The sequence below is a fragment of the Rousettus aegyptiacus genome, unplaced genomic scaffold (assembly GCF_014176215.1).
Source record: "Rousettus aegyptiacus isolate mRouAeg1 unplaced genomic scaffold, mRouAeg1.p scaffold_m13_p_2, whole genome shotgun sequence".
Classification (NCBI taxonomy): Eukaryota; Metazoa; Chordata; class Mammalia; order Chiroptera; family Pteropodidae; genus Rousettus; species Rousettus aegyptiacus.
The window spans coordinates 56,147,821-56,175,056 of NW_023416295.1; the positions used below are offsets into that span (position 1 = coordinate 56,147,821).

The 27,236-nt window shown below is 37.7% G+C and overlaps 1 protein-coding gene and 1 long non-coding RNA gene across 10 annotated transcripts in view; one reads left to right on the plus strand and one right to left on the minus strand.

Annotated features, from left to right (window-relative positions):
• Window positions 1-27,236, plus strand: part of RBMS1 (RNA binding motif single stranded interacting protein 1) — a 195,375-nt gene that overhangs the window by 48,589 nt on the left and 119,550 nt on the right. Inside the window, exon 1 of one of the 8 annotated variants that reach the window (XM_036236524.1) lies at window positions 25,405-25,535. The exons of 4 other annotated variants lie outside the window; for them this stretch is intronic. Coding sequence is in view for 2 of the 4 variants with exons in the window: in XM_036236521.1 (XP_036092414.1) it covers window positions 26,543-26,611 (69 nt within the window). In the remaining 2 variants the exon portion in view is untranslated. Of the gene's footprint in view, window positions 1-25,404; window positions 25,536-26,458; window positions 26,612-27,236 lie in introns of those variants that run through there. 3 more of the 8 variants (XM_036236525.1, XM_036236521.1, XM_036236522.1) reach the window with 3 other exon arrangements.
• Window positions 3,963-27,055, minus strand: LOC118613656. 2 transcript variants are annotated; one of them, XR_004955622.1, is made up of 3 exons: window positions 22,450-24,705; window positions 7,027-7,532; window positions 3,963-5,921 (listed from the first exon to the last, which is right to left on the minus strand). It is a non-coding gene; the product is annotated as an uncharacterized LOC118613656 (long non-coding RNA). The 2 variants fall into 2 exon arrangements; XR_004955623.1 differs by lacking the exon at window positions 3,963-5,921 and adding an exon at window positions 26,603-27,055 and having other exon boundaries at window positions 6,155-7,532; window positions 22,450-22,600.

Consider the following 27,236-nt stretch of genomic DNA (forward strand, 5'->3'; position numbering starts at 1 on the left):
GGAGCAAGTCTGGTGATAAAGTATGGAATAGACAACATAACGAATCCACCAAAAACTTCATAGCTTAAGACAATAATTCATTATTTCTCATGATTCTGTGGCTCGGGAAATCTGGACAGGTTTTGGCCACTCCACGTGTCATCAGCTGGGCTAGATTCTTCTGGGTTCATTCACTTGGCTGCATTCAGCTGGTGGCTTGAATGGGCTAGAAGATTGCAAAGGTTTCACTTCTAACAGCTAGTGCCTCTTGTTTTTCACTTCTCCTTTCTCTCTCTACCTAGGTAGCTTGGCCTTTCTCCCTGGACATTAGTCTCAGGATACGTGGACTTCTTACATGTGGCTAGCTTCCAAGAGGAAAAGTGGAAGCTGCTAGGCACAGCATCACTACTACCCCATTTTATTGTCCAAAGCAAGTCACCCTGCCTGCTCAGATTCTAGAAGAAGTGAGATAGGCTCCACCTCTTGATAGCTGGAATGGCATGCAAGTACAGGAAGGGAAGGAATTGATGGTGGCTGAGATTATCTGTCACACTTATTTATATATGTAACTTAAATTAGAAGGGAAAATTTTAGAAAAATTGACAATTTTATTTGTACTAATAAGGTGGATTGCTACAATGAAGATTATGAGTTCTTTCTTGATGGATTGTTCCATGGACATGACTTTATAAATCCAATAATATTGAACGAAATTCCTCCCCCAACTCATCTCCCTCTCCATTTATCAATGCTTATTAAATAGTAGGTTGACTATCAATGGAACATTTATTTATGCATTATAACTAAATCCTTGGGATACTCTTATGAATGCATTCTTGATTTTAAGGATAGTCTTAAGAAATTTAGTTTAGGTCTGAAAATAATTCTAGATTTCTAATTATTGTACTTTAGTTGACTATCAGACACTTCTTATATTTCTTCCTACTTCCAGGATGAGTGGTTTATGTCCATTTTCTTATAGCCAGAGACGATCTTGATAATATGTGCCTTTTTTAGAAGAAAAAATAAGGCTGGTATTCTCATGTAAAAATCCCCCCTAATACAAAGACTAGACTGTGTCTTGGTGAACATAAAAGTCTGATGTTCTTGTTGCATTTTCGTTATTACATCATAACATATGACAGTTGTGTATTAAATATTCAGAAGAAAGATCCATGGAACAGGAACTAGAGGATTGATGTTCTGGTCACCTTCGTCAAGTCATTTAACTTCACAAACCTTTTTCTCAATCTACAAAATGAGGAGAATAATTTCTACTTTGCCTACCTCAGACAGTGTTTGTGAAATTTAAATGAATAAAAGTAATCAGAGCCACACATGAGTTATGATAACTGGGTGCTAGAAGAAGTGTCGAGATACCAAAAAAAGTGAGGAAGAACCCAAATTAAAAATACGTATGTATTTCCCCAAAGAGGCTTAAGTTTTGTTAGAGGGTGTAGGATATCTAGTTAAGGCACAAACATAGTTTAAAATAATACTAATCTTTTCCAGAGAGAGTTAGCGACACTGAATTTTCTTCTTAGTTCTGCTTGGTTCTGCTGGTTATGTAGAAAGTTTGGGTCAGGCTGAACTGCCCTGGCCAAATGATCAGTCTGCATTAAATGTTTCATTCCCTGGAAAAGCTGGGTAACGTGGCAGAACAGTAACTGCAGGACTCAGGATTGGGCTTGTTCCTCTGTCCTGATTCTGTCATTTCTGGCCTTCCGAGACAGTACCTTTACTTACTTGTGGTTAAAGATCCTTTTCATGACCAAGTTAATAAGTATTTTAAAAGATCATTAGATAATCATCAAGTAAAAATTAATTCTGGACTCCTGCTGGCTATAAAATAATTGCCACATTTATTAACTGATAGTATAAAATAGTTTGCTTCTTTATTTTTCAGGAATTCAGTAAAAAATAGGCCTTTGCTGTGTAATACAGTAGCTATTAGCTACATGTGACTATTTAATTTTACATCTATATTAATTAGAATTAAAAATTCAGTTCCTTAGTCAACACTAGTTGCATTTCTGGCGCTCACTAGCCACATGTGACTAGTATTGGACAGTACACATGTAGAATAGTTTCACCATTATAGAATTTTCTTATGGATACTACTATTATAGACTATTTTCTAACTTGTATGTTGTTGTTTTTTCCTCCGGCTATCACCTCCATAGGCTCTTTCTTTCATGCTTATTTGTTTTGGTTGTGCAATGGGAAAAGAAGATATCAAACTCATGTTCGGTGTGTCTTGTTTTTTTTTTTTTCCTCCAGGTGAGGCAACGGTGTGTCTTGGTTTTAGTCGTGTTGTTGAAATAGTTGGTAATTGGAAGGGGTGGAACTCTTGACTAGAGCATGAGTTTTGAAATACTTTTGAATTTAATTTATATCTATTACTCAAAGCAGCGGCTGTAGAGGTAGCTGTATCTTTTGTTTAAGTGTACTGGAATGATGTGTTAGTTAAATATCTCTCATGACCTAATGACTACACTGTTTCTATTGTGTATTTCATTGCTTCTAAAATTTTCACTTTATTACAAACTGCTTTCTGTAAATTAAAATTAGGCCACTATGCTTATATCTAGGTCATTTGAAGTAGTATGTGCCCTTTTCTCAGTTTAAACAGAATTTCTGATCCAAGATATGTTTGGATCTTGATATATGCCAATAAAAATATTGACTTTCAACAAGGGGTCATAAAAAATGTGAGATTGAAATGATTAGGAGCCAAGTCCTTATCGCATAATGCAAAGTAAACGAGGATTGCACAATCCCGTACTTAGGAAGCACAGTTCAGTCTCATAGGCCTGTTCGTGGGTATTCCAAACTTGGCTTTTAAATCATAGCGCTTCATGCTGAGAGATTGATATTTAAATATTCTTAGGAACTAAAATTTACTTATGATGAATAATTGGTCCAAAAGACTTTAAGACATAGCACTGTGGAGATGTGGTATGAAAAAGAACAGTCTTCAAAGCCATGCTGCATTTCTTCAGGGCAGAACCAGAAACATTTGTGTAAGCACTGTAACTTACCCAGTGGGAATTCCATAATGAAAACCTATTTTTCGCCTTAACATTGACATAATTTATGCAAAGTCAGGAGATAGAAGTATTTCTTAATGTCACTTCATGTTTGGTACAGGAACCAAATGTCAGTAATTTTAATTGTGAAACTAGCAATGAAGTTTTGTTGTTGAAAACTGGAGTCTGTAAACAGACTTGTTTTAAGCATGTTTTTCTACCTTTGTATCAAAACTGGTGAGAATAAGTATTTGCCCAGGAGATCAGGCCAGTTAGCCAGGAGCCATGAACCTCAGAAGAGAAGAGTAGCCCATACCTCGTCTCATTGGACTTCCCACATGATGTGAAATGCTTGAGGATTGGGCAATGAGGGTGATGCCCCAGGTCTAATTCTGTTTTGTTCTAGGTAGTTGGGAAGGCTACTTAGTATATCTGTCCAGAATGCCAAGCCATTAAACGAAATGCTTGTCATCATTGTTTACCAATTGCTATCATGACACATCAACATGTCACAAAAATTTCCCTGCGGGGTAGAAGCAGGCCAAGCTTTCCCCAGAGCTCTGGCTCCTTGGTCACATAGCCACCCAGGCTACCTGCATGGCCAGCATGCTCTCTCCACAGTCCCAAGCATTTTACATTCCTTGTATGTGGATTTAGCTAGGGACTTTTTTTGGGCAGGGTTGGTAAATCTCCTTTTTCCTGTTCTCCCACTATATATTGTTTAGATCTCTATCATATTACCACGGGTCAGGTTTTGCTTTGCCACTTGGTCATTTGTACATATCTTTTTCTTATTGAAACTATCAAATTCTTCTTTGTACCTTCAGAAGTACCTATAATACAGCATAACAATGTATGTTTATGCATAGATACATATTTTTAAGTTTCTTAAATATAATAGATTCATATTTAATAAATAATATTTACTATATACTCAATTATAAAAGACACTGGTGAAAAAATTGAGCAAAACAGATATGACTCCTTCTGTCAAGAAGCTTTCATCAGGGGATGGACATTAAACAATCATTTAAATTGCTACTAGATGTGTCGAGAAAAGCAGGTGTACAGTGTGGTAGGAGTTAACCAGGCAGAGGTAGACGAGAGGATTTTATGCCAAGGGAACAGCATGTGTAAAGCATGTTGCTAGATAGGTTGCCTTGCGAATCTGAAGAGTCGAGAAAGACCAGAATACCTGGAACTTAGTGGGTGAGGAAGAATGGTAGAAGATAGTGCCGGAGGAAGAGATGGGCTTCAAATTTTGCAGGGATTTGCAGGTCATCTGAAGTATTTGGTTCTTTAGCCTAAGATCAAGAAACAGTCGCCGAAAGTTATAAAGTAGATGTTTAACCTACATATTTATTCAGCTAAATCCTAACACCCTCCAGCTTTCAGCTTCTGTAACTTACATTTACACTCACTCTCATTTGTACTGTGACTGTTGGGAGGAAAGAGGAAGTGGCATAATTTAATACAGGTATTTGGAACCTCTCTACCTAAAAGTAATGAGATGCCTCCTCAGAAAAGAAACTGACTAGTAAGTTCAAGGACCACCAGTCTGGATCCTAGGCTTTCAAAATTTGAATTTTATTCTGTCTTGGACATGGACCACTCAGTTTATTCTGAGAAACCGATTTCTAGCAATCATCTTCCTCCCAATTTAATCTTGGACTCTTGCTTAGGTGATATAGGCCATTCTTGAGTTCTGAAAGCATTCCCCCACCAAGCACAACACTGGCCCTTTCCATAAACACTTAGCTGTCAAAGGGAAGGATCTCAAAGTTTTTCAGTTGCTGGAACTGTTTGTCCAAATCAGTCATAAGCGGTCTTAACAGTAAGCTTGGAGGAGAAAAAGGGGTGGGCTGGGAGGGCCAAAATGCAAAGGACTTGGTGCTAGGTGTACAATCATTATTTTGTTGAAGTGGAACTCAGATAGAGAGTTGTAAAATTTGTGAATGCAGTAAGAACAAATAAGGCAAGAATTTTTTTAAGGGTCTTTTAAAATTTAAAAATCCAGCTTATGATATTGCTTGAAGATATTAGTGCTTTATGCCTAGAACTTTTAAATGACAAACATTTCTTAAACATCAACACAAAATTAAGGTGTGCATAAATAAAGAAGCAGAAGTCCAGAAAGGTTATTTTTGTTTTTCAAATCCTTAGGACTAATAGAAATTAATAAATTGTTTAGATTAATCAGTTCTCTCTGAAAAGGAAACACTGGAAAGAATAGTGTTTGTTAATCGCTATCTAGATACAAAATAAAAAACAGATACGGTATTTTCTTATGAGAAACATCTCTCTTTTAAATGTAAACTTCGTATTTGCTTTTAGACACTCAGCTCTTGAGCAGAGTGTTTAACTTCTGACCCAGTTTCCTACTGCATGGTTGGCCTATGGGAGACTGTGGATATGAAAAGGCTTTTAAAAACTACAGAGCATCATACTGGTATTTAGTGGTATTACTGTTTCAGTTACCTATTACTGAGGAACAAACCACCTCAAATTTAAAACAGTGATTTCTTATTTTGCACAGTTCCCTGGGTTGGCTGGGATCAGCTGGGTGGGTCTTCTGCTCCCTGTGACTTGGGATCACTCACATAGTTGCATACAGTTGGGGGCTCTGCCGCAGATGGAATGTCAAGATGGACATATTCCCATGCCTTGCAGATGTCTGGCTTTTGGCTGGAGAGCTTCCATTCTTTCCTCTCTACCTGGCTTCTCATTCTGCAGGACCTCTCTCCATATGAGCTTTCTACCTGGATAGCAGACAAGCCCAGATTTCTTTACGTGGCTGTTGGCTGAAGACCTCTTAAGACCTAGACCAGCAAGTCACTCAGCAGTACTTTTGCATTCTTCTGGTCCATTTTAGAGCCATCCCGCACTCAGGGGTAGAATAAATAGGTTCCAGCTCTAGATCGAAGAGAACAAAGTCACATTGGAAAAGCATATACAGAATGAGAGGGATCGTGGCAACATCTGTGGAACATGCTATCACAGTTATTAAGTACAGCTTGATTAAAAGATTCCATTCTTGATGAATAAACAATTAGAACTAAACTCTTGACCTACACTACTTCCATAGATTAAAATTTTTAAGTTGTTTTAAATCTAAATGTACTGTGCATAATAATCATCACATATATTCACAGTAGTTATTATAGTTGAAGGGGGAACTATATCCCCCCACAAAAATATCTAATTCCTGATTTAGTCTTATTGTTTACTAAAAAAGAAGTGTACTACAATCATACTTTTTATTGTGTCAGAAGTTAAATTCACCCTACGTATTTATTGTTACAAAGGGAATTTTGAACTCCCTCTAGTGGCAAAAGGCTTTCTTCTTATTTTTTTTAAAGAGCTTGCTTGAAATAATAAGATGGCTGACATATATAACAGAATACAGTTTCAACAATGACTTGTTCTTACTGAGATGTATGTTTTCTCCTCTGTGAATTATTGTAGGATTTTCTTATCTCTTATGAGAAATGTCCACCTTCTTGATCATATTACATGAAAAAAAGTGAAAGACTTCCTGTTAACTTAAAGCATAAAACTGCTGACTGGTCCCATCAATCAAGCTTTTAAGTAAAAAATATTCTATTTTGACAACTAAAAACCCGCTCCCTGATTTAAAAGTAAATTGAATTTTTATTTTTGCCTGAAGAATCATTTTTTTGAACAGAAAAATATTTAACTGCAAATATGTTTAGAAAGAGAGTAATAGGTAGCTATTGAAATGTAAAGCTTTAAAGCACTGACAGCCAAAATAAGTAGTTAAACTAAAAAAAATAGAGATGCCGAAGCCTTATGCTTTTCTCTTTAAAAAAAAAGTTCACATGTGTATTTCCATAACCAGTGGGAAACAGTATTCATCATAGCTATCACCATCGCTCTAGACAAACAGAAGCACAGCGTCAAAGGGTGGGAATAGAGAAACAGCTATGGACTTTTGTAAATGGAGTTTTCCTATCCCCACCCCCCTGCCAGAGTTAATAATGCTTATTAACTTGCTTACTTGTTATCTGTCGATTTACAGGCAGATTTATTCTGATTCTTTAAAAAAGGAAAGACATCAAAAGAGACATTCTTACTCATGCTATTTTCTCAATTATTTGCCGCAGCTGATCCAAGTTACTTGTACTGCATTGTCTTGTCTGGCAGGCTAAGCCCCTCATCCCTCTCTTCTTTCACAGAGATAGAATGGCCAGGGATGATGGTAAGAATCCATAGGTGTTGTTTTGTTTTGTTTTTCTTTTAACACTCCAAAAGGCAGAACCTAAGATTATCAGAATAATTCCCACAGATTTTGTTTTGCTTGAGTGTAAACAACAAACTAGTAAGATTTCACAAAAACAATTAAACCATCCAATGAAAAATTATACTTTGTTTCTTTCCAATACCTCTTTTTAGTCCGACATGTATAACCAAGTATGTGTCTCTTGTGGTCTCGATTACATCCGGTGTTTTTAGCTGGCAGCATTTCCTCTGTTGAGGCCCCACTTTATTTGCCAGGCTTTATTTCTGTGAATATAAAGACAGAAAAACAAGTTGCATTAGAAAGAAAAAAGTATTAGTTTAATATTAATTTTTCAAACAAAAAATGAGGCACTAAATTCGCTGTAAACAAATGTGATCAGGTTATTAAAATATGGAGGCTACAAAAGTACATGGAAAGTTTTATAGCCATCTTTAAAGTCCCCCGCATGTTTCCTTTTGAATATTTCTAAAAACCTAACAACTGAGACCAGAAATTTCCCTCCCGTTTAGTTGCTTAGATTTGGAATAATGAAAGTTAATTCGCAATTCTTAAAATGGTGTTTTCTTTTATATTTCATTCCAGTTCTCATAGAAATGTTTTTGGAACAGTGGTCTGTACTAACAGCTGTATTCAATCTTAAGTAAAGTCACTTCCTGAAGAGAATGAAATTCAACTTAACATGCGAACTTGCCTGGAACGTAATCCTGTAGGGCGAGTGTAATATGTGATTCTGAAACTAGACACAGGCACCCTGCTGAAGTGATTTCTTGTAAATAGTAGCCAATAGAAACCTTTAATCAGAAACAGTTGTTTTTTTCTTTTTGGTTGATTATTATCTTTTAACATTTCTTTTTAAAATTAATTTTATTGTGATAACATTGGTTAATGCAATTATATAATTTTCAGATGTACATTATAATTTGACATCTATACATTCTATTGTGTGATTACCACCCAAAGTCCAGTTTCCTTCAGCTACCATATATTTGATCCCTTTTATCCACTTCGCCCTCCCCCTACACTTCTATGTTTGACCCCCTTTACCCCACCTACCTCCTCCTCAGGATCACTGTTTTTAATGAAGATTTAATAATCTAAAAACATTGTTTATGCAAACATATAGCTGTCTTAATTTTCAAAAATTTTACTCTTTGGTATTATGAAAATATAATTCTCTTTGGAATTGTATTTATATAAACTCTATCTGTATCTACACATACTCAAAGAGAAATAGATATGTAGATATACATAAAAATATTTATATTTAGGCTTTTCATAATTTTTGAATTGTTATTCTTGAGTTTTAGACAAAATTTATATTTTATTTAGTTTTACTCATTCATTCTTTTATTCATTCATTCATTTATTGTAGTGAGCCTAATTTAAATAGAATTTTTGTTCCTCACCTCATAAGATTAGTTGATTACATATATATGTAATTCCGTATACACATATATATGTGTAATCAACTATACACACACACATATATGGTACAGTTTTAGCTATTTAATATCTGTTTTCAAAATATCTTTTAGATAGGTATTACTGACTTTTACTTTCAAATATTGTACTTTTTTATTTTAAAAAAGAAAATGTATCAGTATAACTTCGATATTGCTAAACCTTAATAGTATCATGTCTTAGATGGAAAATTTTTACTGAATCAGTTTTTTTAATATGGATCACTTTTGTTTTCTAAACAATAAATACAGAGTTTTAAATCAAGAATGTAAAACTGAAATAGAGAGAAAGTCTAACACATTAATCAGAATGAACAAACATACATAAAAATTCTAGCCTTCTCAATTTGTAGGAATCAAAATCATATCCGGCTTTACTTTGGTAACGAAAGGGAGCTAGGCTTTTTTTCTTTCTTCCTTAACCAAATCACTAAGTCGGCTTGAAGACCTTTATTTATAATGTCTTCGTGCATTCTTTTCCTCTTGACATGCTCCCCTCCCTCCAGTGAGATACTAATTAAAGAGGAGCCCCTGTGACCCTAGGATGTTTAGAAGTCACCAGGAATGGGGTGGCGGCACAAATCTGGACAGGAAGTGCTCATTCCTAAAATATAACACAACCCTTGAGACCATCTTATCACAAATCTTTTGGCTTCTAATAACAAAAAAGTGCCTCTTTTGATTTAAAACATGTACACTTAAAACGAAAACAGAATCCGTAAGTCTCAAACAATATACTGTATAGACACTTTTAAGAAAAATTTACAATCAATAACATCTCTATATCAAATTATAGTTTATTTTAGACATTAAAATATATAAACATTAAAGACATTGTTTAAATTTGATGAAGGAGAGTCTAATTTGTATGTGAGTTTTTGTGTGTGTTGTTGGGGAGCAGCCTACATCTTGTAATTCCTTTTAAAGAATTCGAGACAGCTCAGATTGTATGTGAAAAGCTTGGGGTTTATATTTGGCCATCAAGCAACACTTTAATTGGATGATAAGAAAGATGAATGTAGTACCTGCTGATCACGTAAGTACAATTAGGGCAATTTTGTTAATAATAAAAGATTTGAAAGAAATGGAAATAATTTAGTAACTTGTCTTAAATAAGCGGATGGTGCTGCCTGACATCAAATTGTTTCTCTCTTGCAATGACTTGCTGTTGCCAAGTGCTAACTTCCAAGAAGCAGTTTCTCATAAAACTGCATTAGTATTTGTTTATAAAGATGCTTTCGATTGCAGTAATAGAGACACACTACTCTTTGTGTTAAGTTATGAGGGTGGGATTATTCTAAGAATATATAAGGGCATCTGAATCTCAGTTATGAGACCAGACCTCAAGGGAACCCAGGAAAGCTGTCTTCCCAGGCCTCAGGATTGGCGGGAACCATAGTGGCCTTGGGCCTCATAGAGGGCAGCTGGACATTTGTTCTTAGTGCAAAGCACAAATTCAAGATCGGGAATTTAGAATTTTGCCTCTTGAACTTTCACCGTTTCTGTTACCCAGTTGCTCTTTGTTTAGCTGTTTTCTGAGTCTGGATATGTTGCTTCTTATTATCTACTGGGATCTCATTCTTTCACTCCTTTGAGTCTCATATTTGAAAATCTCTGCCCTGTGAGTCACTATTACAAGTGATGATTCTTCTATCTCACTGTTTCTGTTTCCTCCCAACTTCAGCTTAGTCATGGCCCCTCTGTGACCTCATGGCTTCCCTCTCTGTGTGCTGCACCCAACAGGTTTGACTGTTGTAGGCTCCCTGGAAATAATTGATTGAATGAATAGATGAGAAACATTGTTAGGGAATTTAAAAAGTAAGTTACCTTCTGTTTCAATCAAACTTTTGAAGGAGCTGTTAAGATATAAAATAACTAAAAGGCAACTGGAAGAGAAAAGATACTTTGAAAATTTTAAGAGACCTGATCATCTCTCTTTGGGTTAAAAAGAAGTCACTGTAATAGTAGTAAGAAATTATTTGTTTACACAGGCACTGAAGTGTTTATGTTTAACAGAGAGAGTTCGGCCTATCCCATTAAAAAATAGAAGAACCTTTAAATCCTCCCACTTCATGCCACCCCATTTAAGCAGTTACACATACATACTGTTGGGGATAGAGATCATTTAACTCCAAATGCTAAGACATGAAGTGGTCATTTTGTTGCCCATATTGCACCCAGGAACCAAGATTGAATATAAAAATAAACACCAGGAAAGATTTCTCAGTTTTTCATTCCTTTCTTAGCCTTTTTTTTTTTTTTAATATAAAAGATACATTCAGATTCATTCTGTAAAATTTTTACTAAATTCTGCCATCGGTGTAGTAGTTTATGAGTAGATAGTAGACATAATTAGACCCAAATGTGTAATTATTATTTTCATTGAAAAGTTTTCAACTAAAAGTTGGTTTGCAAAAGAACTGAAAAGCAGTTTAAAATTCAGTTGCTGAGCTTTCCCTCTTACAGCATGAATATATCCAATATTCATTTCTCTGTTAGAGCCCAGTTAATGGGGCTTTCATTCCTCTTGCACTTTGGAAATGATCAGCATTCCCAAATGCATTAGAGAACATTTTCCCTCATTAGAGAAGAAGTGCTTCTCAGATTCTGAAGACCTTCTGTGTGAAAACAAAACAAAATAGATAATAAAAGTGCTATGTGAGAATGGGGAAAATTTTCTCTTAAAATTAATGAAAATTGAACTTTTTTCCTTGGACTCATAAGTCAATAAATTTAAAATAACTTGTGCTTGTAGAGATGCAGCTGTGTGCTAGGCATTGTGATAGAGTTCTAGCTCTTAATAAGCTTAGATTTCAGTGAAATGCACAGGTAAATATAACCAAAGTACATTACAAGTGGCCATAATAGGCAGCATATAGATTTCAGTGGTGACATCAGAAGGAGACAAAGCAGCAAATGCTGACCAGCGGACATAGAGGCTCAGAGAAGTTCGAACCACGGATCTGGATCCCTAGAGAGAAAAGCCAAGATTGGCTCTCTGGATGCAGATCTCGTTGTTCAGGGTGATTACTGAAGTGCTAGTCGTGGATAAACTCATAGATGGAAAAGAATCTAGAGCAGAGGAAAAAGAGGCCAGCCAAAGAAATACAACCCAAAGAGTAGATGGCTTAGAATTTCACGAAGGTGATTTACAGAACTAAGTCATGTTGGATATGAACTAAGAGATGGTATGGGCAAGTAGTAGGGGGCAGAAGCCAAATTACAGTGTTCTAAACTAGAGTGGGAAGTGAAAACCTACAAACTTTCACTGATAAATGGTCTTTACGGAACTCTGGCAATGTAAGAAAGAAGGAATGAAATAGCTTAAGAAGCACTTTCCTTTTTTAGGATAGAGAAGACTTGAGCTGGTTAATTTTAGGGTGGGTGGGGGGAAGCCATTGCATCTACTGTTCTTCTAAAAGAAAAATATATTAATGGATTACTTTTATAGTAAAAAAAAAAAGTAGCCAAGAAAAATGAAAGAAAGAAAAGGTCAATACAGAAATTGGGTTGGAAAGACAGGTGAGGGTGATAGGGAAAGGAAGTAACAGAGAAATTCATTTAAAATCAAGGATACAAATAGAGATCTATATCTTGAAAAGATTAGGAATATTTCTACTACTAGGTAGAGGAGACTACCAAGAAAAAAATACACACACACACACACACACACACACACACACATATTTGAGAAAGAACTAAAGAAAGTTCATACAAATAAGGTCAAACATCTGCCTTATTATTTGGTAATGAAGAGGGAGATTGAGAGTTTGAGAGAAAATAAAGGTTTGGAATTAATTCTGTGTGGGATAGGGTAGGGAGCCACTTGGAAATGAGTAAAATGAATGCTAGGCTTAAATGAATTTTTAGTGAAGCCAAAGAGCATAGTTAAGACTTGCAGTTGTCAGCAACTTAGGAGGAAGAATAAGAAAACCTGATGGTCAAAAGTGCTCATCTGAAAAATGAAAAGACTATATATGGATCCTGGGTACTAGAAATAATAAACTTGTGTCGCCTGATTTGGAGATTTAGATTGGTTGGAAGTACGTTAAATCTGTGGAGGGGCTGCTGTCGGTAATGGTGGTGACCTGATAGAAGAATGGAAGGATAAAGAGAATGAAGGGGAAGCTTCTTTCCACATCTGGAATGCAAAGAATAATGCTGATGTGAAGGTTAATGAAACAGTTTCTATAAAATACTTATAACAATGTCCGGCACATATTGCACACTCAAAATGTTATCTAATACTATTATTCTTATTAATGAGAGTGCAAAATAAATGGAAGAATGGGAATTTCAGAACTTGATGACCTGCAGTGATGTTAGTTATTGAAATAAAGTGGATATGCAGGTTTTCTTGAAGTTCAAGGACCTATAAGGTTGGGGTTTTAGATGAAATTATATCACCTAGGGAAAGCTCTTAGCTATGTGTTAAATTATCTGAAGGTAAATAAATTTGTGCTTAAGTAAATGATGATAACTAATATTTGTATCTTAAGAAATTGAAGTGTCATTGGTTCTTCCCAAAATTCCATAAGGAAGAAGTTACTGTCTTTTCTTTTTTTACAGTTAAATACATTTAGGTGAAGATTGCTGAGTTACCAGGTGGTAGAACTGTCTTTTGAACATGGCAGTTTTCACTGAAAGCTGATGCTTGTCCACTAGCCCATACTATAAATGGCAGTGGCAATCTCATAGGTCATAGAACTAGATGGAGTTCATTTCAAGGGCTGTGCTATTTTGCATTGTAGAAGAACAAGGAAGAGGCACATGCCTCTTGGTATGGGGAAGACAGAAGAGTCAAACGGAATTTCAGGAGAAGTTGTGTCATCAGGGGAAAGTAATTCTCAGCTGCTTTAATCATTCTAGAGTACATTTTGGTACCATCTTGGGTTTTAATAAATAAATACATGCTCACCCAAGTGAATATTTAATCATTCCTAAGTTCTCTTAGGGCAAGAGGCCATAATTTTCATGTACCTTATAGCAAGGCTTCTTCTTTTTTTTTTAATAGCAAAGTATTATAAATCTAGAATATATATTATAGATATATCTATTATAAAGTAGATATATAATATATATATTATATATAGGGAGAGAGAAAGAGAGGGAGAGAGAATCACAGACACGTGCATTCAAGTGCAGGAGCACTTATTTTGGGGGGGTCCTGATAATCACTCTGTGGTTCATTCTTTATAGCATTGCTTTTTAGATAAGAATGGGAGTGTGTATCCTCATTACATCTGATGCAGAATTGTATAGAAGTCAGACAGTGACTGATGGGAATATAGGCTGTTCTTCAGGTGTGCTGGAATAGAAAGGGTCTGAGGACAAGTGGTTTATGGTGAAGCCAGGTCATTAAGTGCTTGCCTTCCTATGTAGTAAATAGTGGGAAGTACATGGAGAATCTTGGCCATGATTTCTTCTGTAGAGGAGCTCATATAGAAACATACTAAGTTGACCTGATTTAGAGATTAATATAGTCATTAGAAAATATAGTAGGAGGTCTTGGAAAATAGATGAGAGTAGTGAAAACTCACAGGGGGTGGACCATGAGCTGTGATTTCAACAGAGTCAACAGTGGGAGGGATGAATGTGGTTTGGCCGATGGAAAAAAAGAGGCTGTTTCCTGGCAAAACATAGAGCCAGAAAAGAGTTCATGGGGAGCCAGAACACATATCATAGCTGGAAGAGAGGTAAAGGGGGAAAGGAGTTAGAAAGTAGGATTCTTTTCATGTGATGCTCAGAAATTTGCATTTGACGTGGGAGTTTTAGGAAATAGAATGATAACCAAAGAGGTCATAAAAAATTATTTTGGAAGCAGTATGGATTACAATTTGGAATAGATAGAGAGAAACAGAGGGAGAAACAGAAGAGGTTCCAGCAGTTCTAGTTGGAAGAAACTATAGATAAAAGATATGGGAAAAAAATAGAGAGAATCAGTAAGAACCATAGAGATGCTGCTCATTTAGAAATAGTGCATTTTTACTGCCTAGAGTAGAAACGGGTGGAATTCTACCTGTTTAATCACTTGAATTTGTAGCATTTTCTACTGTAGTCACTGTTTTACTTTTGTACTATGCAGACCGTAGTCTTATATCTCAACTTTTTAAATGTTTTTCTTTTCTTCTTTAGATTCATGGAGAAAAGGGTAAAAAGTACACATAAAGTAGTAAAAGAAAATTTATAACCAGCTAATACTCACTGTGTAGGTGTCGGAGCACCAAGTATCAGTTTGCTTTGATTTTTGGAATCCTCCGCAAATCAGCCTCACAAAGCTTTTAGTACACTGGTATCATCTAAAAACACATTAACTGTGGAAACTTCCCACCATACACTGAATTAGAAAGAATGCTTCAACAATTATCAATAATTTGCCCATTCTTATTTACTAACAGAATTTTTAAAAAAGTTACTCTGATAGAATGAAATAAATGACATGATTTTCAATTATAAGAGTTTATACACCTACTTAAAAAAATTCATATTTTTTAAAATAAAGGAAGCAGACAGATATAGAAACAGGAAAAACAATTACTGCAGTGATTTGCAATATTTTATAGCCTGATATTCTTAATGATGTCCCTGGTAAATAGCTTAAGTGAATTCTAAAACCTCCTAAAAGAGCCCTTAGAATAGAATATTTTTTAAAAATCACTCAAGAGATCATGAATTACAGACCCTGGAATAATATTCTTTAATACTGAAGAAGTTTGGCTAATAAATTGGAATTTATAATTAGTCATTGAATTAACGTATCTCAAAATCATAAGTTTGTTTTACTTTTGTGAAATAATATGTTCGAATAGGACTTGCATGCATTTTAAAGATGTTTATTCATTCATTCATATATTCATTGAACCAATATGTGGATGCTTAATATTTACCAGGCCCTGAGTTAGGGCTTAGGTTATATTAGTGGTTTAATGTGTTAATAATTTCTTTAAGGTAATTTTCAGTGTGAAGTCAATTATAATATTATAATAAAGGGAAACATTACAGATAAATGAAATCCATATATAATCTCTGAGCTTCAGTTTTACCAGCCTGTAGTGGTTAATAAATTGACCAGTTTGTTTTACTTTTTCATGCTAGCTTTATCTTCATACCAGCAGTGAGAAGACTAAAAGGAAACTTACATAAGGAAGAAGGAGGAAATGCAAAGGGACTAGTCATTCCTGAACAAATTGAAATATCAGATACTAACATCTAATAGTCACTGCTTCAAGTGTGAACCATTTACATCTTCTATAACTAGGTCCTCCTACCTGCTAAGTTATTGCTTTTGATTCACTTTGTAATTTCATATCAGTTTTAAAGATTGTGATACCATTTTAGGTAGTATGTCTTTTGATCTGACTTATCTGATTGATGTAAAAATTACTTTTTCAGTCTGAAGCTCTAGAAAGACTGTGAACTGGCACTCCAGGTCCTGCCAGAAGATGGGAATCTATAAGACTCATAGGTTGGAATTGGTTGTGTGCGAGAACAACACTGATGACTGATCTTTTGAGTGTGTGTGTCCATGTGTATGCATGCGTGTGCCTAAACATTGCTAAATGCCCAAGATGAATGTTATCAAGTTATGTTTGCACCTGACAACTTTAAAACACCAATAGCAAGAAATGTGGATTGGAGAAATTTGATAAATATCTACAGATTGACTGATAGTCATCTTCCTTTAACCTTATTATATGAAGGTGTTTTATATCTAAAACGCTATGGGTGTAACTTGATGCGATTGTGTAGGGGGGATGGTAGAGGAGGGAAGCAAACAGCTCAGCTTGTTCCTTTGTGAAAGATGCTATCGTGAAATTAGGGTAAAGTTTCTCCTTCTACCTGGTGGAAACTGTGTCCAGTAGTTGTGAGATAATGTCAGATCTCCTTGGAAAAACTAAGTGTGTGAGTCACTTACTTGTAACCACTTAGTAGTTCTTTGTTCTTCGGAAGGTTAAAAAACGAGTGTTTGAAAAAATATATTTCTCAAGCCTAGGCTATGAATAAGAACATATGTGTGCATTTGCACACATGTGTTCATGCACCTGTGTGCCATACTGCATAGATTCTTAGACTCGCTTTTTTCACATTTCAAAATCTCTGAAATCAGGACATATCTTATAATTTATGATGTCTTATAATTACTGTTGTCCATTTCTTCGAATGTAGCATCTTAGCATTTGTCAAGCATCATATAGTCAGCAGTGTTTTAGATTGCATGTATTTATAAGGAAACTGATTTCAGAGAGATGAATAGAACATTTCTCTTTTCCCAAAAAGTAAAACGAGATTTATTCTGATAGTAATAGTTGAGGTCAAGAGAAACCATTTGGTTGTGGAATCTCATTTCCTTAATCAGTCACACACAGATGCAAAATGCAACATTCATTTCAACCCATCATATGATCCCAAATGATCTAAAGATCGGGATGCAAATTCACTGTGTTTAAGATAATCTGTAAAGCATATTCTTTAAAATTTGATCACTCCTTCATTAAGTTCTTTCTAACTTCAGATAATCGTCGTTTTGAAAAGAAGGTAAATATTATAATCTCTGCCACTCGTGTTTGTGTGTATATGAAAGCTAGCTTCTGTTTTCATTCATGCCTCCAACAAAAACTATTGTGTGTAGGGTAATGGGTTAATAATTTAGAGATTTACAGACTGCTTAAGTAATCTTATAAGATTGTTAAAGCTCATCTACGACTCCACCCTCACTTTTATGGGTGGGGCAGTATGGAATACAGAGAAGAACACAGTATAATCTACAGAAGACACAGATCTAATTCTGGGGTAGAAATATGACGGACAGGTTCAGGTTTGGAGGCCATTTAACAAAGAATGTTCTACACTGTATGGCTAAATATGGATAGATAGAATGAATTTATTATTGGTTAAGGTGTCCACAAGAGACAGTAGCATTCATTCTATTACAGAAATATTTATTGACCCAGGGAAAGTTATTTACTTTACCTGAAACTATCTCATCTGTCCAAAAATAAGTGGAGAATTAGGAATGCCTGCCCTGCCTCCTTCCCTGAGATTTTTTAAGGAGATAATGTGTAATAAGGCATTCCATAAATTGTAACATTTTATACTTTCGTTCTGCTTCTATGTATTAATATATATAAACCTATATTTTTTAAAAAATATATTTTATAAATAGATCTGAAAATTTATAGTGTGTGTGTGTGTGTGTGTGTGTGTGTGTGTGTGTGTGTGTGTGTAGGTCTGAAAAATATCTTCAGCAGTTATCTACATCTTGCTCCTGGCACCTTTTTCAACGTAGAAGAGTTTAACAGGATTTTAATGCTTAATAATCCTTTGGTTGAAATATCGTCACATTTGCCCCTAGATCAAATATTAGATTGGGAGATGAAAGGAGGGTGGTTCTGGGAGGATCTGTGTAATATATTGTTAGCATTCTGGGCGTGTTCTTTATAGTTTGGAATTAGGAATTGCTGATGTCATGATCAGTCATGTTGTCATGACAACATCAGAATTTTTTTCATTTGCCTTCTCTTCGCTTGGGGAGTATCAATTTGCCACAGGTTTGTCATCAGTTTGTCCCATGGGTTAAGTATATTAGATAACCCAGAACTGGTCATTCTTAAAGACACTTAGGGTGGGGAATTTTTTGTAAACTTCTTAGGCATCTCATTTCAGAACTCTTATTGAAATAATCTAATGTGGGAAAGTTTGTCTTCGTACATATTCAACTGAGTAGAAATCCTCTTCTAATTCTATATTTTCTTGTTCGAACTTTGACATTTATAATTCAGTGGAGAACAAGAAAAACTTATCAGCATTCCCATTTTCTTAAAGGATGTCCTTAACTATTCTGTCACATTCCTCTTTGGGTGAAATAGACCTAATTTAATGGTGAGCTTTACAACTGCAGAGAAAGGGGGTATTTGTTTGTTTGTTTGTTTGTTTCTCTTCCGTGTTTTGAATGTTTTAAAACCTAACTTGTGGTATGGATCTCAGGTTTTGTGTAGACATTGCTGATGTCTCCCCAAACATCCAGGAGTGTCTTATGATACAATCTTTTGTCATTTTTAGCCTATATGAGGGTTTTGTTTGTTTAAGGTTCAGTTGTTTACTCTATACTATCCAAGTTATTCAGACAGTTATTTTTACTCGTGGAAAGGAGATAGTCATTGGAGGTTCAAATTTTGTTTTTCATAACTTAGAGATTAAATTTTGCTCCAGTTTCCCACAATTCTGTTGATTTTCTGAGTACTTTTTGTCTCTTCTGAGGTCTTATAGTAAGAGGTGGATGTGATTAGCTATTTCCATAGCACATCAGCCCCTCCCTTCCTTATCTCACTCAGTTCTTATCCTTTACCCATAGTTCGGTCACATACAGTAGATGATTATGTTACTCCCATCTCTTTAGAGAAGCTGTAATTTCAAAGATCACCTACTATATTTTTTCATAAATTATAAGTTTTACTATAAGACACAGAAAAATTATTGAATTATCTTGATGTATTCTGAAAAATAACCACTTATTTTCATATAGATTTCCTATAGGAATGAAGAATAACAGCTCCAATACTAGATTTCCAGTCAAAGGATATAGAGGATTGAGACATCCATCCATAGTTGACTCTATTTTGTTATAGAATTTAAAAAATTTAAAAAATTACAGTTGACATTCAATATTATATTAGTTTCATGTGTACAGCACAGTATTTAGACATTTCTATGATTTACAAAGCAATCCCTCTGATCAGTCTAGTACCCACCTGGCACCATACATAATTATTACAGTATTATTGATTACATTCCCTCCATTGTACTTTACATCTCCATGACTATTTTGTAACTACCAGTTTGTACTTCTTAATCCCTTCACCTTCTTCACCCAGCCCTCCAACCCCACCTCCCATCTGGCCAACCATCAGTTTGTTCTTTGTATCTGTGAATTTGTTTCCATTTTGTTTGTTCATTTTTTTTTTTAGATTCTACATATAAGTGAAATATATACAATTTATCTTTATCTTATTTCACTTAGCATAACACCCTATATTTTGTTACAGAATTTGATCTACAGATACAAATTCAATGTAGTGTAAACCAAACCACAACAAATATCTTGAATTATAGAGTCTCCCTACTCCCCATTTTGATCTTTTTTTCGAAAACAATAAGAACCTATGTGCCTATTTATATACAAAAACTTGGGAAAAGAAATTTAACTTATAGAGAACCTTGATGCCAGAAATTTGAGTGAGCTTCGAATTTTATTATTCTGCAAGAGCAGGGTAATAACTGACTTATGAGCAGATTACATCTGAAAACTTTTGACTGTAAGTTATTTGCTTTGAATTTGAAGGATGTTTTGCCATAGAGAGAAATATCCTAAGTGGTAATTAGGATTTTTAGTTGACCTATAGGCACCTGTGACTACCCCTTATGAAGTTAATTGCTAATATGGTCTCCCACTATTTTTTGAGGGAAAATGCATTCTCAGTTCCAGTTCAGGATTTACCTTTCACCTAATACCGTGCCAGCTTCTAAAAGATTGTTCTTTCTCCTCTCTCCCAACTCCATCTCACTAACGATCCCAGAAAATAAAACCAATTGCAAGAAAGAAGTTATGCCTTAACAACTATCAATTCAATGAGATTAGGAGCTAGGTTGTGCCAGAATATGTATCCGTACTATGACTATATATTTTAATATCGGAGAGTTTGCCTTCATATTCAGCTGAATGGAAATTCTATGTAATTGCATATCATTTTTTAAGTGACTTGCCTGAGGTCACATAGATGGTACTTGGCAAAGCCAAAATGCATACCCAGGGTTTTCTCCAATGAGGTTTGGACTTGACCCATGAGTAACAGTAATAATAACTATCATTAGTACTATTAGAGGCAGGGGACTTTAGAATTAGAGAAACCTGGGTTCGGACCTCAGCTTCATTATGTATTGGATCTGTGGCCTTAGGAAAGTTACTTACATCTCTGAGTCTGTTTTCAGTAAAATGGGATAATTATTCTTCTCTCATGGAGTGTGTGTGTATGTGCGTGCACAGGTGCATGTATGTGTGTGTGTGTGTGCACATGTGTATGAGAGAGAGAGAGAGAGAGAAAGAGAGAGAGAGAACTGGGGGGGGGGGAATGTGCCTGGAATATAGTAGTTCCTAAGAAAACGATAGCTATTATTTATTAATTTATGCAGAGAAACACAGCAGGGCAAAGCCCATTTCTTCTGTTTTGTTCACCAGATTAGATTTAGGAATCATCAGAATATTGCCTCTGGTAAAACTCATCAGAATATGTCTATGTTTATGTTTTCTATATACCTTCTATGATTATAGCCACAGAGCTATAGCTTTATTATAGGGGGTTTCATTTTTATATACAAGTGATTTTATATGTGTCTAGGGAGCCTTTAAGTCTAGAATAAGAATCATAGATTTTTTTAAAAAAAGCGAAATAGTAAATAATAGAAAATATTTCTGCTACTTTAGAAATAGGGTATTTCATCAATTGTACCTTGTACCAGGAAAGAACAGAAATTTAAAGAATCTGATGACTTCATATTTTTTCTCTCTTTTTCTTTTTTTGGCTGTTTTGCTGGGAGCTACAGGCTTTGTGAGCCACTGAAACTTTAAACAGGTTTTTGGTGTGAATTGCTTACACTAACCAATACTATGTGGTTATATTTTATTAATTAAAGACTGTAATTTGAAATCATGTTGGGTGAATTTTCCTCTTAATTCTTTTGCTTATACTGTGACCAAAAAAAAAAAAAAAAAAAAAAAAAAGCGTGCTTGAAATGTTTTAGCAATGACAGAGGAATAGAACCTGCTATAGGTCTATTTTGTTGGTAGAGGTGTTCTTATCTCATTAGATAGCTTTTCTGCCCCCATTTTTTCCCCTCCTTTCTAAGCTTAGCATCCCCATCACACTTTCCTTGTAGTAATTTAATTCAAAGGCTCGTCTCTTCTGTGGGGCTCAGTGATGTGTGTTGGAATGGGGGGTCCTCTAGTGTTTTAACTTTTCATCGTCTGCTCCCTTCAGGGAGTTCATTGGTTAGCTATGATTTCAACAATGATCACCCCAAGTCTACATCCTCTCTCATCCTAGACCTCTCTTCTCAAGTTCTGTTTTTCTGGTTATTTGTATAGTGCTTCTTTCTCCATGTCCCTCAAAGAAAACGTTTATACAGCTGAGCTTCCCACGCCCATGTTGCATATCCTGTATTGATCTCTTTCTCCTGTGGACTCCCATAGCATATAATTGTCTAGACCACTTAGCTGGCACTTATTACTTAATGTCTTGCATTGTTAGAGTACAGCAACTTGGGTGCTATAGGGGTTACAATTACTCACCTGGGAATTAGAGCATTATTTACTAGAACTTTTGGAGACATGGCATTATAGACTTGGAGTGCAGGACAGAGCCCTTTAACCCTAGCTAAGTCCAGATTTTAATACTTGCTTGCTACTTACTAGCTCTGTGGGTGGGGCAGTCAGGCTTACTTTTTCCCCTCTCATTTATGATTGGAACCTAATAACCCTTATAGCCTAATAGGGTTGTTGTGAAAGTGAAATGAGATATGAAAGACTTATAAATGAAAGTCTCATTTTAAAATTGTTTCTATGGGACAAATGTCCTCCAAATTCAGATTCTCAAGTTTTAGTCATACATATGCTTGCTTGTAAGTATCAAATTCCAGTTATGCAAACGCTTGTAAGTCCAGGTCTTACCTTTACAATGTTGCAGGCTTCTGCAGGTACTGATGGCTCCATCCTCATTATCCTTATTTGTATACTCCTCCTGCTTTACAGAGTGTGATCGTTGATACTGCTCACAGTCTTTCCATTCATACAGAAATGGCCCTAGTCCAGCATATAACTTCTTTAAAGGTAATGGGACAAAAACAGATGTGGGAGAAAATTTTCAGTACACCTAGAATATTGAAACAAAGAGTTTGCCAGACTTTGTTGTTGTGACCTCTTAAAGTTAAGTCTGTGGTATACATAGCCTTAAAATGTGTATTCATTTGGCTAGTCAACAGTTATCAGTAAGGTGGCCTTCCTGTACCTAAATTTGCTCTTTTAATTTCTTGTCAGCTTCAAGTACACTCTTGCTTCTGCTCTTTGATGGTCAGCCAGACTTACTAAGCATCAGTTATTTACACAGTTTACCCACCTAAATCTACAAACCACCACTGGAAAAACAATTATAACAACTGCCACTTGTTGAGTTTGGCACTTTTGTTGGTATATGGTATACACCTTTAAGACAATCTATGAGGAGTCCGGGACTCAGGTAGGTTAACTAACTTGCCCAAAACCAAGTGGTTAGTAAGTGGGACGCTGAAATGTGGAGCCAGATCTGTGTGGCTAATTTAATTTTGTTCCTTGAATTGCAAAATTCAGATTCACTTAAGTTATCTGAAGAAGTGGGGAGGGGGCTAAGTACACATATGAAGGAGTTATTGTAAGTCTTAAGAGCCAAAGCAGCTCTATGGACTCGCCTCTCTCCATCATCTAATGCTCAAGAGAGCTTAGCTGCTCCTGGCATCTGCTTTACTCTCTGCTTGCTGCCAGTCAGCTTCCTGTTTACTCATAGTTTCTGCTTCCTCATAACCTTGGCTTGCATATAGTTTTGGTTTTTTGTGGCCTCAACTCTACCCCCCTGGCACTCTTGCTGTTTCTGCCCGTTTCCTAACTGGTTCAGCTCTTAGAGTTCTCTGAATCAAATTCCCAAGAGTGAGAATCTGATTGGCTCTTCTCATTTTTTCATCCCAGGCATGTCATAGGTCACTGGCCCGTCTGTGGATTGGCTGCCCTTAGGTCAGATTCCCACAATTTTACCCACCAGCTGAACTGGGGGATGAGAGTGATGTAGGACTGCCCAGCAGCAAAGTCTTAGTTTCTCTTTCAGGAGGATGAGAATGTACAGGATAGACTCCAAGCCCTTAATTTTACCATGATAACTTGCAGTTTTTCTTACTTTATCTGGCTTAAAATATATTAGTTTCAAAGGTCAATAAACTTTTCAAGATGAATCACACCAGGATCTAACCCTGTAATCCCTTATAACTAAGCACTTATGAATATTCATAATTGATTACATATATACATGTGGTTTCATATTTCTGTTGGAATCATATGAGATTTAGTGACTTCATTGTACATTATAATCTTTGAGGGAGGAACATCTATCATCTACTTTGTTTACAATGCTTTACTTAGTTGAGAGAGTAACATCTACCTAAGTTTGGAACTTTCGAACCCTGGCTAGTTGACATTGTTTTTAAAAATATATGCCTGTGTTCTCTCCTTTACGTCATTTACTATTACAGAACAATACATTTTGTTAATAATTAGATGCCCTTTTTATTCTTAAAAATAGCATTCTTTTTATACTCTTTTAGTGTTCTTAGTATGTTTTAGTATCTAATATAATAATTATTTTAGTATTCTTATTTATATTTATTATCACTTAAAATCTTATCTTAACCTGTAAAGCTATTGCAAATCAAGTCTTAGCATTCTGGAATAGCACAATATCATAACCTTAGAGCAGAGCCATAGAAAAATTAATCTACACTGTTCTTTTGTGGTTAAGATTGTGGTTTCCTAAGAGACCAGTCATGACAACTGAGGTTGTAAGTGGAATTTTTCCCATAGATGACAGGTCGGAACTGCAGGGGTCTTAGGCATTAAGTTTGCAGGAAAAGGCACCTATAACTTGAACAGCTGTACCTAAAACCTTTTATACCTGTGCCTGATAACTTGCTGTAAGGGGTCCTAGTGAGAAGGAAACAGCAAAGGAGCAGCCAAAACAATTGTTAATGTGTGGAGTAACAGGAAGTAGTTCTAGCATACTTATACTGAATGTTAGTTGTACTTTATGAAATCACTTTAAAAGACAGATAGGTTTCTGTGAATTCATCTAGCACGTTCTTACTTGACCATTGTCCTTGTGCACCTAGTACTGTACCTAGAATAAGTTTCTTTGGTTCTTTCTTTCTTTCTTTCTTTCTTTCTTTCTTTCTTTCTTTCTTTCTTTTTACAAAAAGAATTAGGAATTATATGTGTACTTTGTGTATATGGTTGTTTTTGATTAGGTGAGATTTGCTCGTTCTTATCACTTTTGCAGGAGAATGTTAGGAACACTATGGAGTGTGGAGGCAGGCCCACTAAGGCACCAGCAAGATAACTAGGCTGGATATTGGTCAATTCTTTGCTGGTGGACAAAACCCCTGAATGTCCACAGGTTTGCTAGAAGACTCAGTTTCCATAGGGGACACTTCGTTTTCTGCTGGCAGCCAAAAGTTGAGCGCCTTCACTTCTTAGCCAATTTAGGATTTTTCATTATTAGGGCAGATGGCCCTATCTAGGAGGGTTTAAGAGGCCAGATTCCAAAGAACTCTGTAATCCTTATTGCAGTGATACTACCTTGCAGTACTCACGGTTAAACAGGCCAACCTGAAAGATGGCAAGCCTGTCCTAGGGGCTTATCCATGGAAGGCAGGCTCTATGAGATTTGCCATAGAGGCCTCCTGCATTATACAAGTTCTGGGCTTGATGCACCAACGCAGTGGTGATCCAGAAAGGGGCATCTTGGTTTGCCTGAGATAATTTCAACTGGGAAACAAAGGAAACTACCTCCTCCCTTTGTCCCTTTTTTTTCCAGCGTTTGTGTGTCCCTTCAGTAGAACACATTTGTGTCGCATCTAATAATTAACACATAGAAGGATTACACTGTTCCAGTCTCCTGGAAGGCTTACCAAAGTGATGGCCTTAAATGATTTTCGCCCTTTGATATTGTCATCTTGAAGGTAAGCTTGCAAACTCTGGCATAGGAATGAAGTATGAACTTTACCGTGCGTATTCGTATTGAGGGCGTGGGGAGTGGAGACCGGTTTTTGCTGCTGAAATTTTACTGTATGATTTTGGGGCGAACCGGGGATTTGCAGAGATTTGATGGAGGGTTGGTTTGTTCCGTGAAGTAGGAGTGAGACTGCCCGCACCTTTTCTGGGAGAGTGGACGGCGGGGAAATAGTTTGGAAGGATGAAAGAAAAGAGAAGCTCTGGGGTCAGTTGGCTTCCAACCCAGGTGTCGGAGTGATCCCCGAAGCGATGCCCTTAAAAGGGGCTTCGAGCAGGGGTGCAGAGCTGCCGCCGGTGCTCGGGCAAAGAGACGGGGGCGGGGGGGGGGCGCAGAAGAAAATGGAAGGGGGGTGGCTACTCCAAGGAATGTGCGGCATGCGGGGAGCCAGACCCAACCATTGCTCCGGAGCGGGGGCGCCGGCGGCTCCCCGGACCGCGCGGCCGCGGCCCCAGCCCTGAGCCCGGGAGGGAGCGCGCGGGGGCTGGCCGGCCGGCGGGGCTGCGGGCGCGGCGCCCGGCGGGCGGGCGGGGAGGCGCGGGTGGGCCTGGGCGCGGCGCGGGGCGGTGCGCGGCCGCTTCCCCGCCCCCGGTCGGCGCGCTCTCAGGGCGGTGGTTGAGGCCGCGGTAGGTGGGGACGCGGCGACGCTGCTCCTCCGCTGCCGCCGGGAAAGTCTGCGGCGCCGCCAGCTCCCCGCGCGAACTCCCGTCCATGGCACGCAGGGCGGCGGCCGCCCCAGCTGCCCGAGCCTCGCCGGCCGCCGCGCCGCACTTTTAGGCAAGTCCGGAGGTTGAGCGCGGAGAAGCCCGCCCCGAGCTGCAGCCGCCGCCGGCCGCCGCCGCGCGGCGAGAGGGAGTTCCCGGAGCGGCCGCGGCCCGGGCCGGCCCCCGCCCTGCGCCCTGCGCCCTGCGCCCTGCGCCCTCCCCCTCGCGGCGCGGCTGCCCCGCGCCCGCCGCGATGATCTTCCCCAGCAGCAGCGGCAACCCCGGGGGCAGCAGCAACTGCAGGACGCCCTACCGCAAGCAGGTGAGCCGGCCGCGGGGATGCCGCCCGGAGGCCGGCGGCCCCGCTTCACGAAGGGCGGCGGCGCTCGGAAGAGCACCGATCTCCTCCTCGGAGGGACCGGGCTGGGCGGTGACCTTGTTTCCGAAGGAGGCGGCCCGCGGGGACGGCTCGGGCCGCTGACCTTACAGGGGAGATGCCCTCGCCCCCGCCGGCGGGGCTGGGTGGGACGTGGAGGAAGGGGAAGGGGCGGAGAGGCGGCGAGGGCAGGAGTGCGCCGGGCTGGGGGCTTCGCCCAGCTCTGCAACAAGTTTGTCTTTTTTTTCTTTTTTACCTCAAACCTTTGTGTGTGAAAGAGTACGATAATTAGTCGTAACGCTGGTCTGCAACAAACCCTCACTTGGAACCTCAAAGAACCTGCCCGATTCGTAGGAAACCCGGAAGACTGTGTGTGTGTGTGTGTGTGTGTGTGTGTGTGTGTTCGCGCGCGCCCCCCTCCCATATATATTTAAAAAAGAAAAAAGAAACAGGAACTGCTGTCACTTTCTCAAGGTTTTCAGTTTTCAGAAGCACAGGGAAATCCTGTGACATCCTAGTTGCAGAGATACTTGGATAAGCCTGAGTCATACACATACCTTTTCTTATTTTT